This window comes from Dasypus novemcinctus, chromosome 12 (assembly GCF_030445035.2).
Source record: "Dasypus novemcinctus isolate mDasNov1 chromosome 12, mDasNov1.1.hap2, whole genome shotgun sequence".
In the NCBI taxonomy this organism is placed as follows: Eukaryota; Metazoa; Chordata; class Mammalia; order Cingulata; family Dasypodidae; genus Dasypus; species Dasypus novemcinctus.
Genome location: NC_080684.1, coordinates 35,828,427 through 35,843,997, shown reverse-complemented (window position 1 = coordinate 35,843,997; position 15,571 = coordinate 35,828,427). Strand labels below are relative to the sequence as shown.

Here is a 15,571-nt window from a genome sequence, read left to right as displayed (position 1 = left end):
TTGAAAATGCTATAATAATGATTAAAGTACTGACTGTACAACTATATGTTTATATCAGATACCATTGATTGTACACTTGGATGAATTGGACGCTTTATTAATATGTATCAATAAAAGTGCTTTGCTAAAACAAAAGCCATTGATTATACACTGTGGATAGATTATATGGTGTGTGAGTATATCTCAATAAAACTGCTTGAAAAAAAAAAAAGCTAGAGAATAATCAAGGGACGGAATAACGTAGTGAACCTGAAGGTAGATGAGGATTGTGGTTAATAGTACAAATACAAGAATGTTTTTCTGTGAACTAGAACAAATGTACATCACTATTATAAGGTGGTAAGAATATGGTAATGCTTGGGAAAAATAAAATTAATGTAACTTATGGGCTGTAGTTAATAACAATACTGTAATGTTCTTGCATCAATGTCAAAGAAGGTACTGTGTTAATAATGGGGGCTGATATGGAAAAGATACACCAAATATGCACTATAGACCATAGTTAGTGGTAATAGTCCGATGAAGTTCTTTCATGGTCTGTAACAAATGTTCCACAACAATGTAAGTGTTGATGGAAGGGTGTTGAATCAGAATTCTGCACATTATGCATGATTGTTTTTTAAGTTCACAACTTCCCTAATAAAAAATACATGTATTAAAGAAAAAATAAACAAAACAAAAAATGAATTTGCTTTTTGATCTAGGAGTCTCACTTATAAGAATTTACCCTGAAGGTATGTACCATCAATATAAAATGCATTTGTCCATGGTTGTCATTGCAGCAATTATTTGTAATGGAAAAATAAACATACATCCATATTTCCTTATTTTGCAAAAAGAATATAGGAAGGATAAACTGATAACTAATGAGAAAGGGGGTAAAATTGGAGTAGAAGTGACTATTGTAGGCAGTGCCACTGCTTTAAGTTTACCTATTTTGTCTAATTTTGACTTTGGGAACCAAGTTAAAGTTTAATCAGCAAAGTTAGGAGGTACTTGTGGAATACAAATAGAAACAAATGAACTTAACTGTATTTTCCAGGGGTTGTGTAGAGAGTACTAGCTCATGTAACTTTTTTTTTAATTAAAGGAACTGGGGATTGAACCCAGGACCTCCTACATGGGAGGCAAGTGTTTAACCACTGAACTACATCTGCTTCTCCCGTGTAACTTTTGAACAAAGTACTTTAACTATATAATACCCTTAGTCTAAGATAAAAAGAACTATAAACAAATACTGAATTCTAGTTAGATATTTATCTTTTTTTGTCTTTACCAGGGGCTGGGGATTGAAGCCAGGACCTTGTATGTAGGAAGCTGGCACTCAACCACTGACCCACATTGGCTTCCCTGAGTTGGTTTTTTTTGTTTGTTTTGCTTGTTGTTGTTTTTTTTTGTTTTTGTTCTTGTTTTTTCTGGAAGCACCAGGAACTGAACCTGGACCTCCACTGATTGAGCTACATCTGCTCCCTAAAATATATTTCTCATAGTGGTATGGGAGGGGATTTGTTTTTCTTCCCCCCTATGATGGCTCCCTTGTCTGTTTGCTCATTTTTACTCATTATTTTTGCTTGTTATCTGCTCATTGTCTGCTTGTCTTCTTTTTAGGAGGGACCTCCCATGTGGGAGGTGGGCACTTAACTGCTTGAGCCACATCCACTCCCCTTAGGAGAAGAATCTTTAAATTATTTTCTGCAGGGAAGCGGATGTGGCTCAACCAGTTGGGCTCCTGTGTACCCTATAGGAAGCGAACCCAGGGCCTCCTTGTTGAAGGCAAGCTGGCTCATGCCCATGGAGAGGTGACAGCCGGCGCCTGCAGAGAGCTGACACAGCAACATGACGCAACAAAGGAAGACAAGCAGACACAGAAGAACACAGAGTGAATGGGCACAGAGAGCAGACAGCAAGCAAGTGGCAAGGGGGGGGCAATAAATTTTTAAAAACTTATTTTCTGCATATGGTATGATTTAATGAATGAGTAAAATAAATTGAGGATATTGCAAACATTGTTTCTTACTCTTAGAGATGGGACTTAGAAATGGATAGAGGGAAGACTGGAATGAATTCTATGGTGTTGAATTGGAATTGGAGATGTCAGTAAGAACTTAGATCTTATAATCTATCAATAGAAAAGATGCAGCAGGTGCGTGAGTGTGAATATTTGTTTATGTTTATATTTCTTTATCCGTTGAAAGGGATTAGAAGAAAGATACCCCATTAGCAACAAACATCACTACTTCTAAGATCTTGCTTTCTAAATACTGTTCCACTAATACGAACCAAGGATCCTTGGAGAAATGTATGGCTCCAGGGCTGGAGCAGGGAAGGTACCATATGACCCTTGAACATCTTGTACCAGGAAATAAAGAGCTGTTCACAATGATGGGAATATGTCAAAAAGACATAAGAACCAGCTTGAAAGACTTCTTTTGACCAAATCTTGGATAATAGGAGCATCAAAATAAGTTAACGATAATTGTGTAATGGGTATAGTTTCAGTTTGGGGTGATGAAAAAGTTTTGGTAGTAGATGGTGATGATGGTAGTGTAATATTGTAAATGTAATTAAAGCCTCATTTTGTATACTTAAAAATGGTTAAAACGCAAATTGTGTGTTTTTAAATATATATCTTACTACAATAAAATTGAAAATATATAAAAATAGAAATAATGATAGTAACAAAATAGTTATGGAATAAAATAAGAACTGATGGATAAATACTAATATAAGGAAATAAACGAAGAATTAAGGAAAACTTTTACTTAAAATAGAATACCAACTAATAAATACAGAGGGAATGATGACATATAAAAACATCATTTTGTTACCATTACAGTAATAGTTGATTCAGCTAAAAATTATCACTTGATGCTAAGCCTAATGGGTGAAAGTTTGATGAGGCATATATTGTTTAAAAATTATCACCCCAATAAATTATGAATTACAAATGGAAAAATCGTAATTTAGAGTAGCTTAATTTAGTGGACACTATCTTAACTAAGTAACCAAAGTCACCAGTAATGGGACAGATGCATCCTGACACTTTCTGAGGACATGTCATTTCTATAGTATACCTGCAAAAATGCGTCACCTGATTCTAATCATGAGGAAATATCAAACAAACCAAAATTAAGGGACATTTTAAAAAATAACTAATCTGTACTCTTCAAAAATATTGAGGTAATGAAAGATAAAGGCTGAGAAACTAACAAGTTTAGGAAGATAAAGAGACATGACAATTCAATATAAGGTGTGATCTGTTATTGTATCCTGGATCTAGAAAATATGAAAAAACGATAAAGCACCTTATTGGGGCAGTTAGCTAAATTGGATATGGATTGTGGGTTACATAATAGTTTGTATCAATCTTGAATTTCTGCAGTTTGATAAAATGTGTTTTGGTTATGTAAAAGAAAAATCCTTGTTCTCGGGGAATAAACGTTGAAGTTTTTATGGGAAAAAAAGTGCATACAAATAGACCTCAGCAATTATTGGAATTAATCCTAAGAAAATAATTAGTTTTGTACTCTAAGGTGGAAGTACTGAATTCTTCTTACTTCGAATAGTTGCTATGAAAAAGCAAAAACCTGGAAACCTAATATTTAATAGTATGGGATTGAATAAATAAATTAAGACATTAATACAGTGAAATACTATGCAACCCTTTAAAATTATGTTGTAGATCTATATTTATAAAGAACAGTATTTCAGGTATTATTAATAAAGGCTTTTTGGGTTATAAGAAATAAAGGCCAACTTGGGCTGCCTTAGCTGGTGTAGTCACAGAAGCAAAAGAACAGCTGAGAATGCCCTAGAAAGAGAGAAAGAGCTCTGGGGACCTCAAACTTGAAGTTCAGGGTCCTTCCTTCTCTCTAGGGTGTCATTCAGGTTACCTGCGATTTCTTGGTTCAGAGTTTAAATTCCCACAAAAGAGGGTCTGATTGGCCTAGCTTTTGTGAGGCTTTACCTAGCACAACAGGCCTTAGGGATGGGTTGCGTGTGTATTGGGCCCATTCCTAGAAGAGTGGGAATTGTTTTTATGAACTAGGAAGCCACCTCAGCCCTTGTCTACCTCACTAGGGTTTGTTTTTTTTAATGTCAAAAGAGCAGAGTACAAAATACTGTGTACAGTGTGATCCCATTTTTTAGAAATATGGAATCAGTTTAGGGGTAGAAGAGTTTCCTGTCAGACATCGAAGTGAAGATATAAATTGTTTTGTGGCCAAATTGACAAGTAACACCTGCCCTTACATTTGTCTAGATCAAAATCAACCCTTCTGCTCCTGTGGCACAGAACTGGGGGGTCTCACCCAAGTTTTCTTTCAGGAAGTTAAGCAAATCCTGAGCTTCTTTTCCTGAAAAGTAGTGACTGTCGTCTAGGTATCCTCACAGCACCCATTCCCTTTGAACATGGAATTCCCTGCCTGGGCGCATGTTAGAATATCGACTCCCTCCCCATTCCCACCCAGACCTCCCTCCGCTCCTTGTCTGGTATGTTCAAGTGTCACGGAATCATTTTCGACTTCATTTTCTTCTGTAAAATTCTCCTTGAGTTCTTTTGTCTCTCGTTTTGATTTAGATTTTTAATTGGCCTAAAACAAATAATAAACAGAAAATCACATGAACACCTCCTTTACCTTTTTCAACAATTGAGGCAGTGATAGTTCAGCTCACAGTGGCATACACTTTCAGAGCCAGAAGCTAATTGCAAATGTTTAATTTTCAGATATCCACACAGAAGCAGTTCAAGCTGCACTGGCAAAGCATAAAGAACAGAAAATGGCTTTGCCCATGCCCACCAAAAGACGGTCCACATTTGTCCAGTCTCCTGCGGATGCCTGCACACCTCCTGGTAGGTTTATCAGAACCTTTCTCTCTGACAGTTATTACCTTGATGTTCCTCTTTTCTGAGGTAGGAGTTGGAACTCTCCATATCATCAGAGGTATATAAGCACTCTGAAAGTAGTAGGTTTTGACTGTCATATCATTAACAACACACAAAAAGGAGACCTTAAGAGTGAAACTACTTAAAAAAAAAAAATTTCCTTCTGAATTCCAACATTTCTTTGGTGTAGTCCCCAAATTCATGTCATCATAAACACAAGCCAAAGTATAGGGTCTAAAAAAATTCTGCTGTGGTCAAATTATGACCCATAGTCTTATATTTCTTTAAATCATTTATAGTCCTAAATCACATTATTTGTCTCTGCAGTAGTCATAGAATGATGGACTTGGGACAAAACTTTGTGAGTCATTAAATATTATTGCTAACAATTTGGGAAAGAAGTCTTGCAAAATTGCAATAGATAATGAAAAACATACATAAGTGTGTGTGTGTGTCTGTGTATGTTAACATGTTTTATATGCATTTATGTATTTTTTATATTTTTGTAAGGCCACTTTTTAAAATGGGGTATGTGATCAGTGGAAACTAGTTATCTTCATCTCTTCCCATTCACCAGACTTGGAATTTGAGGACCAAATGGAACAACCTTAAGTTGTCTTATCTACTCGGAATCTTTCCCAAAGTTTAAAAAAAAAATTTTTTTTTGAGATTAAATCCTCAGACAACATCTTGATATATATAGGTCTTTTAAACCAAACATAAAAAATCCCTTTCAGAGCCTCAATATATTGTCTCCCTCCCTACTGCCATGTCACTGGTAATCTTTGAAAAAAATTTTTTTCCTTATACTGTTCATACTGTATTGGTCTAAACTATTTATCACGTGTTTTGGAGTGATTCCTAGGAAGGTTACATTGTTGTGGGTGGGTTTTTATTCACAGCTCCCAAATTATTGAACTGTTCACACTGATCCAGGTTCATATTCATAGCTTTCTCCTAGGTTTTAGCTGACTTGTCAGAGCATTTGGGTGTGCTGTGGGCTCATCAACTGTGTGTGCTTTTTCTCCTCACATCTGTGGTGTCAATATGTTTGAAAGAGAAATAGCTCTGTGGCTTCAAGTGTTTCTTAAATTGTAACATGGCTACCTCTAGCAGACCATCACAATAAGACATTTTGCATCTTAAATGGTGCATACTTCAGACCCACTCATTCAGAATCTTGGATGGCTTCCTTTCTGCATTACTACAGCGCCGTTTGAGTCCTCACGGACAAAGGGGGCTCTCAGCTTAGTAGCTATTCCTTGTTGGCAAAGATTCCGCTGCAGTGTGGCTAAGGACTCAATTGTAGTAAATGGCAAAGGGTAGGGAACTCCGTGATTGGTAGTTCTTAGAAACAATCTTCTCCATAGCTGAATTAAAGAAACGAAGTTTCAGAGTAAATAGTCTGCTCTCATGGGCTCGGGTTAAATGTGAGAGAGCAGCAAAGGATCTTGAGAATGCTCAGAAGGAATGGGAACCTTTTTTACCCCCTTTTACAAAAGTCTCTGCCTGAGGGGAATTTACCGACTCTAGAAACAAATCCTGGTTGTTCATTGCTGAATGAGACCGTAGTCCTTTGGAATTCACTACAGGACTCTATTTCTAAACACCAGTGCTCATCTCTGTCTACAGCCTTGAGGATGTGGTATAATGTTTTTGATCACCTTACAGGCTTTAATAATGTAATAATTAAAAGATGTGTTCCTCTCTCGTAAGACCTATATTCAGTGAAACAGAATATATTTCCTATTCTGGGGATCTCTGAATAGCATTTGAGAAACCCTCATGTGCGGATCAGGACATCTGTGCTGTTAAATGGAAGGTGGATTCTCTCCCGATCTGTAGAAGCATTGAGAGCACCCCACGTAGTGATTTCTTATACAGCCCCCGCATGGAACTAGATATCGATGCTTTCATTCAACAAATGCACATATGCCTAGGACAAATAATGTATTCTAGTGAGAGACTGTGGGAAGAACTGTATTATAAGAATTCTATTAGCACCTTTCATTTTAGGGGGGTGAAATTTACTATTTGCAAATTAGGATTCAAATTCCCTTCTCCAAGGTTCTAAGAGCCACTAGCTATAGACTTGGCTGTCTCTTGTTGCTAATGCAGTTTAATCCTGTGTCAGCTTCTTCTAGAACCTGTTACAATATGGTAAATAGGTTTCATCTTCCATGTATAGTCTGATCAGTTGGTAGCAGCCCCAGAAACACTGAAGTTTAGAAAAATGCTGGGATTGCATTCAAGGAATTGGGGTGGGAATGGGGGTGGGGAGGGGAAAAAATTGACAATTATTATTAGTTGTTACAAGCTGTTTTTAAAGGCTCAAGTTCTGGGCAGCTGTAAAAATGACCGAATTATGACTTTCTCTCTGGAAAATTTGTGTCACTCTTTTAGAGCAAAATTAACCTAAAATTTCAAAGTATTTTAGTCTCGCCTTCCTTTATGCACTCATTTAAGATGTCATCCCAGGTATTGCAAAGCATGTTTTGGGTCAGGTCGCTCTGCATGTGCTGTCTTGTTTGAACCTGGTTTCTGGGTTAACTGCTAAACCACACGAGTCAGTCCGCTTCTTTGGGAAGCACTCAGTACATACTTGTTTGAAGTACTGAATTGATGAAAATTGAGAGCTACTTTTGAAGGGATTTAATAAAAAGGATTTAAGGAATGAAATATGTCATAAATCTTGGCTTCATTTATATCATATAGTCTGGAAAATATAAATAGTTGGCATGAGAAATAGTATATTTGTTCATAAATCATCCTCGAATAATAAATTTTCGTTGACCCTAGAACTTTACTTATTGACGTGTGCACTAATTTCTGCCTCATAGTTAGAAAGTTTTAAATTCTCCAAGTTTGTGGTAATCTATGTGATGTTTTTTAGTACCAGTGGCCTTTATTTAGAGTCTTTTAAACTCCTTGAATTACTGCCATCTAGTTCCCTTTATATGCTGGAATCATTTACTAATGTCATGAGGCAATTACCTCAGCTCTTTCTTTGTAGGGATTCTTTGTGTAACTCTATTACTCATTTGTACAGATAAACACAATAACAAAAACCACAGCTTTGTATTTTTTTCCCTCTATGCTTTTTCTTCACCCACGTGGACTTCTTACCCTGTGTGGCATTCTGAGGGACCACCAATGACCAAATAGACCACATAATGAGCCTCAAGCACAGGAGGCTGTTTTAGACTGGCATGGGTAGAAAGAAGCTTAAATTCAGATATCCGTCTCACATAGGGTCCTCAGGAATGGCTGTACTAGTTCATAGCACCAGACAAGAAGAAGTTTACGGGAAACGGACTTTGGCCCAGTGGTTGGGGCGTCCGTCTACCACATGGGAGGTCCGCGGTTCAAACCCCGGGCCTCCTTGACCCGTGTGGAGCTGGCCCATGCGCAGCGCTGATATGCGCAAGGAGTGCTGTGCCACGCAAGGGTGTCCCCCGCGTGGGGGAGCCCCACGCGCAAGGAGTGCGCCCGTGAGGAAAGCCGCCCAGCGTGAAAAGAAAGAGCAGCCTGCCCAGGAATGGCGCCGCCCACACTTCCCGTGCCGCTGACGACAACAGAAGCGGACAAAGAAACAAGACGCAGCAAATAGACACCAAGAACAGATAACCAGGGGAGGGGGGGAAATTAAATAAATAAATAAATCTTTAAAAAAAAAAAAAAAAAAAAAAAAAAGAAGTTTACTTCTCTTTATTTCTATTTATGAAAATGATGCCCATGAATAGACTGGGATACTGTTATTCTCTTTATATACTGTAATAATACTTTATGGAATTACAGTGTATTACAGTATGCAAAGGACTTTCACAGACATTGATTCATTTGTTCCTCATAAGCCCTGGGTAAAGTAAGCAGGACAGATTTCTTTAGAGGTGAGGAAGCAAATCGGTTTCCTAGTCATTAAGTGATTTGCCCATGTCAGACAACAGTTAAATGTCAGAACTCATGTCTGATTGGGATTTTTATTATACTAAAGTATTATATTTAGGAAATCCTTCTTTTTATATTAAGAGAAATTTCTTATATGCAAGTTGATTAGTGATTGCCTTCTAAGAATTTATAGCTCAAAACATTTCAGTCAGTAATTTGGACTTAAAAGTGAATCCTGTTACCAATTTGGGGAGTTTACCAATTTGGGGTACCAAAATTACCAATTTGGGGAGTTTTTCCCAAATACTCTGTTTTAATTTCATTCAAAATAAACAGTGGCAAATTGTGCTTCTATAAACCTGCTCTAACTAATTAATAGATTTGGATCATTTTAATACACTTCCGTAATAGGTATGAATTATAAGTAATAGACCACAGTTACATGGAGACTAGCAAATATTCAATATTTTTAAGCCAAAACTAAATAAAAACCTACTCTATCAGGTTGAATTAATTTTTTTCAATAGCTGACTGTAAAATTTAAACTTTCATCAGTAAAAGTAACTTCATAGTTAGCATTTATCCAGTACTCTCTATGTATGAGCCCAAGGGCTAAGTGTTTATTAACATGTATTTTTCATTTTTAGTTCTCTCAACAACCCTGTACTTCATTTTATAGATGAGAGAATAGGTTAGAAGAGGCTCAATAACTTGCCTGGACTTCTCTTTCTAGCTGTCTAGTCAATTAAATAACCTGAAAATTCTCTTACAAACATAAGGGGAAGAAAACTTCCCTTTAGAAATGCCAGCTAAAATATAGTCAGATTCCTTTATTTTTTTATTTTATTTTTTATTTCATTTTTAAAGAAGTTTTAGATTACATAAATGTTACATTAAAAATATAGGGAATTCCCATCTGCCTCACTGCTGTCCCTCCCACACTTTCCCACATTAACAACATCCTTCATTCATGAGGTACATTTGTTAGGACTGATGAACACATACTGAAACATTGCTACTAACCGTGGACTAGAGCTTACATTATAGTTTATACTCTGTCCTGCACAGTTTTGTAGGTTATGATAAAATATGTAATGGCCTATATCTGTCACAGGAGCAAGAGAGAGAATGAACACTGAAATCAGAGTAGTGAGATGGTGCTGACTTGGCGCAGAATGTACAGAAGGAAACCTTAATTTTAATTACCATAAGTATATATAAAAGATAAGACCTTGGGGCTATATTGGATTGGAAACTGGAATTGAGGTCCCTCAAGGGACTTACATCTTCAGTGACAGAATCAACTAAGCAAAATTAACCTGCTAGCAACGGGGAAGAAAAATTTTTTTCCTTTTTTTGTCATTGTTTTCTTTCTTCTTTTTTCTGTCTCTCTTTGTGTGTGTGTGAAGTAATGAAAATGCTCTAATACTAATTGAAGTGATGAATGCACAACTCTGTGGTTATACCAAATGCCATTGATTATACACTTTAGATGGATTGTACGGTTTACAAATATGTTTCATTAAAATTGATGATAAAAAATTTGCCCTAGGCTGGTGATAACCCTAGGCACAAACCATCTCTGGGAGGATACAGCTTTAATTCAGTGACATAGGAGTCCCACAAATCCATTGAACTTGAGCTTACAATAAAAAAAAAAAAACAGAAACCACTAGTAGAAACAATCTATCATGAATGAGAGTTTATAGGGGGGAAAACCCCAACTAAACAATTAAAACCCCTAAGAACTGACTTGCCCAACAGCTATCAGTGGCAGAACTAAATAAACCCCTTGGCTGTATTGCCTTTTATTCTACCATCTACGATGTAAATATTTTCTTATTTACTTTGGAACTCCAACAATGCTGCAATTTTGACCTAACTTTTCAAATAAAAAATAAGTGGAAAAAAAAAATCCTCTGCTCACTCCAATGTTATTTACAATATTCCTTTGTATAGTAAGTCCGACTGTGGGAAAATACGTAGAAAAAAAGTGTTGGGGCACTCCTTATACATAGAATGAACCTGGCCTAATTATTAATAGGGTGTGCCCCTTCTCTCAAAAGTATCCTGGTTTGAATATTAATGTTCAGATATGGTCGTGGACCTCCTGCCACGTAGGTTCTCAGATGGTTTTTCAGTACCAGGCCAGCTCCCTGTGCAAGCAGTTGAAAATTGTCTGATGGGTCAGTGCCCATCCTGGTTGAGTCAAATGCCAGATTAAGCTGCTCAGAGTGTATAGCCCAAGGTAGGTTCAGATTGGTCCTGCTTCAGGAGTTCATCTTTCAATCCCCTCTTTTAATATATGCTTTTACCTCTCACCTGCCTCCTCTTTGGTCTCTAAAGACTTTTACCTCTTAAGTTTCAAGCACTTCCCTTGCCTACAAATTTCCTCTGCCCCTCTTGAAGGCATTTCTAGAAGACTTAAACTTCCCTGCCCCACCATTGCAAGAGAAAACGACACTTTCCTCCTGACCCCACTCCATCCCACTACTCCCACCCACAAAACAATTTCTTTCCATGGGTTCCAGAATATATTACACTAACAGTCCTAGTGGTTGTTTCCTTTCTATGTTCTTTTAAGCTCCAACTTGCAGGCACCTCTCATTTCTTGGCCTGGTTTAGGTGGCATGTTTTACAGTGGTTGTGAGGAGGAGATCTTTCTTTCATTATATCTTGACTTCTTTACCTGCTGTTCTAATCTAATGCCTGGGCTTAATTTCTATATCAATTGTGTGGCCCCAAGGGCAGGCCTTATCTTTCCAGGAAATTGTCCACTTGCACAGTACCCCTCAGATTGTGTAGACCAACTCTCAGACGTTACCTTCCTCTCACCAAGGCATTTTCACCTCCACAAATCTTTTTATATTAGTTTTTTTTAGCAGCTTTATTGAGGTATAACTGACATACATTAAACAAATTTAAAGTGTATACTTTGCTACGTTTAACATATTATACACCTGTGCCACTATCACCACAATCAAAATAATGATCACATCCATTGCCTCAACATGTTTCCTTTTAATTCCTCCTTCCCACCTCTCCTCATCCCTAACCCCAGGCAGTCACTGATCTGTTTTCTGTTTGTTACTATACATTAGTTTGTATTTTCTAAAATATTGTAAAAGTAGAATCATACAGTTGTATTGTGGGTTGGGGTCCTTCTGCTTTCCCTCAATATAATTATTTTGAGATTCATCCATGTTGTGTATTTCACTAGTTTGTTCCTTTTTATTACTGAGTAGTAGTCCATCATATGGATATACTCCTATTTGTTTCTCCGTTGGTTTGTTAATGGACATTTGTGTTGTTCCCTGTTATAATAGTTGACTATTTTTTAAAAAAGATTTATTTATTTGTTTGTTTGTTTATTTCTCTCCCCTTCCCCCTCCCCGCCTCAGTTGTCTGTTCTCTGTGTCTGTTTGCTGCGTCGTCTTCTTTGTCCGCTTCCAGCGGCACAGGAATTGTGTCTCTTTTTGTTGCGTCATCTTGTTGTGTCAGCTCTCTGTGTGTGCAGTGCCATTCTTAGGCAGGCTGCACTTTCTTTCGTGCTGGGCGGCTCTCCTTACGGGGCGCACTCCTTGCGCGTGGGGCTCCCCTACGCGGGGGACACCCCTGCATGGCAGGGCACTCCTTGCGCGCGTCAGCACTGTCCGTGGGCCAGCTCCACATGGGTCAAGGAGGCCCGGGGTTTGAACCACGGACCTCCCATGTGGTAGACGGACGCCCTAGCCACTGGGCCGAGTCCGCTTCCCAATAGTTGGCTATTATAACTAAAGCTCCTATGAACATTCATGTATAAGTCTTTTATGGACATATGCTTTCACCTTCTTGAAGAGACATGGCAATGGAATGTTTAGATCATATGGTAGTCATTTTAATTTTAAAAATACACATTCTTAGATAAATATTTTCCACCAAGAAGAGGAGAGTCATTTCCACACATGGCTAAAACCTAAAAGTTCTATAGCAGTTAAGAAAAGTTAGTAAATTCAGGGTTTTTCTTCTCTTAAAATCAACAAGCAAAGTGTCTATACATGGACTTTAGGCTTCTGGTGATCAGTATTCAATGATTCTGTGTTAAAATCACACTATATTATAAACCGAAGGACAAATCATGCTGCCAAAAATTTTCTCTTGTTAGACATATTAAAGTCATCATATACAAGGGACTTCAGTTATAATGGATAACAGTTGTGAGTTCACGTTCAACCAGAGCAGAGCCGGTGGGAAAATAACTTTATTACCTTACCCAAGTTTCCAAAATCCATAGCAATTTCTTAGAGTATAGTCCCAGAGCAGTGGTTAATTTGTGTGGTTTTAATATACGATCAGCATAAGCCTCACCCAGCTCAAGTTTTGGGTATGTGAGATAGCATAGGTGGATTATTCATAGCAGTGTCTCTGTTTCTTGGATAGCATGATTGGTGTATAGTATTTTTCTTCTACTAACTTTTGGTCAATTTCTATCATAATTATCTCATTTCATGGTCTCCCATTGTGCTTAGAATAAAGATGAATTTCCTTATCCTGTCTCAACAACCCAGCTCTGTGTACTTGTCCAGTCTCATCTTTCATCACTACCATTTGGGCATCCTCCGCTTCAGCTAGTCCGTTTCTTTCAGATTTTCAAATGGGCCTTGTTTTTTTGTCACCTCCAGCCCGTCTCACATGCTGTTCCCTCTCTCTGATTCTTCTCCTCCCCGCTGCCTCCATGCTCCTATACCCCCTATAGCTAATCCTCCAGGTGTTGGTTTTGATCTCATTTTCTTGGGCACCTGCCCTGAGCTCCTGTAAGACTGTAAGTCCTTTTAAGGTAGAGACTGTGTTTTCTTGCTCACCATTTTATTCTTACCAGCTACTGTAGTGCTTAATAGTATTTGTTGAACGAATGAGCAATGAAACAAACTTCTCAGATAGGTAATTTTATCCCCAAGATGCACAGCTAGTAACGAGGGATCGAATGGAAGGCCAGTGTCAAAGCCTTGTTCTTTCCACTACACTGAGCAGCTCCATGGGTGAAGTCGTTAAACACTGAGAATTGGCAAGAGCTTAGGTAATTGAATTGGAAAAATGCACTAATTATATAATTGAAGCATGATGAAGCCTTTTTTTCTATAATCTAGTAATGAAAATACTGATTTTACTTTCTTTTGAAAATTGGGTTATTCTGACTTGAGATTTGCTCTAAATAAATGATGCACTAAAGACAGCTTGCAAATTCAATGGAGTCCATAAGATCCTGAGATATGTTACCCTGAAAATACTTAATTCTTAGGGTCATATTCACCTGTCGCATGGGTGACACACTCCTCTTTTTTAAAGTGTGTTTTCACACAGATTCCCGTGCGGCTGATAAGGATAGAAGCGGTCACAGAAGAACACACAGCAAATGGACACAGAGAGCAGACAACTGGGGCGGGGGGAGAGAAAGAAATAAAAAAGAAATAAATCTTTTTTTTTTAAAGTGTGTTTTCAAAGACAGAAATTTTTCCTTCATGGTACACGTATAATGTTAGAATATTTTTAATGTATTTTTTATTTATTTTTAAAAGATACTTAGATTACATAAAATGTTACATAAAAAAATAGAAGGAATTCCCATTTGCCCCACTCCCCACACCTCCCACTTTCCCACATTAACAACTTCTTTCATTAGTGTGGTACATTCATTGCCAATTGAACACATTTTGGAGCGTTGCCACTAAGCATGGATTAAAGTTTACATTGTAGTTTGCACTCTCTCCCACTCCATTCTTTAGGTTTTGCAGCATATATAATGTCCTGTATCTGTCTTTGCAGTGTCATTCAGGACAATTCCAAGTCTTCAAAATGCCCCCATTTTACACCTCTTTTTCCCACTCCCTGCCTTCAGCAAACTCCAGTGGACATTGTCTCCAACATCAATGATATAATTTCTTCTATTGCTAGAATCACATTAAATCTATAGTAGAATACCAGTAAGTCCACTGTAGTCCATATCTTATTTCCCAATCCTGAGAATATTTTCTTGAAATTATGCAAAATGTTTTCCTTAATCAGAGGGTTATAAATGCTGTTACTTTTCTTTCTCTTTGCCTTCCTTTAACCCCACCCCCTTTTGCCTTATAGACCTGTCTCCTTTAAAGAGCCACATCCCTTTGTTCCTTTAGGATCTGGCCTCTGTTTACCTCTCGAGCCTCTTCTCTTGCCACTTCCCTCGTTAAAGTCTCTACCCCATTTACTTGGAAGTACCTTGAGTTCCCATGAATCCACTATATTCAACTCCTCCAGGAAAACCCTGATTGAAATTAGTGTCCCTCCCATGAAACCCTTTGCTTAGCCCATTTCTTGTATTCATTGCATTCTTTTCAAATAGTCTCTGTGCTTGTATCTCCTCTACTATCAGTCCTTGTCGGACACTTGCTGTCTGAGAAAATCTCCTACATCTCAGTTCCTCAATACCCAACAAAATTCCCAGAGCATTTTCTTGTTATGTATTGCACTTAAAAAAAAAAAAAGCATCAGTTGTCTTGGGCCTCAGATATCTTTCAATATGAGATAATAAATTGGAGATAGTACAGAGCAGGAAGCAAGGATATAGTCATTATTTTAACTTTCTCACTAGCTCTGGGCCTGTAAACTGTAGCTTCTGGATTAGATTAGCCTTGTGTTTCAAATTCGCATTGGCTGGTGCTAGCAGTTTTCCAGCCCTGTAGTTATTTCTTTGGCTCTTTGAATCTCATACTTTTCACGTGAATTAGAGGAAAGTGTTAGGACTAACCACAGAATATTTAATTTTTAATTGAATGAAATCCA

At 37.7% G+C, this 15,571-nt stretch overlaps 1 protein-coding gene across 3 annotated transcripts in view; it reads left to right on the top strand.

Annotated features, from left to right (window-relative positions):
- The window catches only part of DIP2B (disco interacting protein 2 homolog B), a 237,318-nt gene that overhangs the window by 134,050 nt on the left and 87,697 nt on the right, over positions 1-15,571 (top strand). For all 3 annotated transcript variants that reach the window (XM_004453665.5, XM_004453664.4, XM_023587444.2), the window contains exon 4: positions 4,727-4,852. In XM_004453665.5, the coding sequence (XP_004453722.1) occupies positions 4,727-4,852 (126 nt within the window). The remainder of the gene's footprint in view (positions 1-4,726; positions 4,853-15,571) is intronic.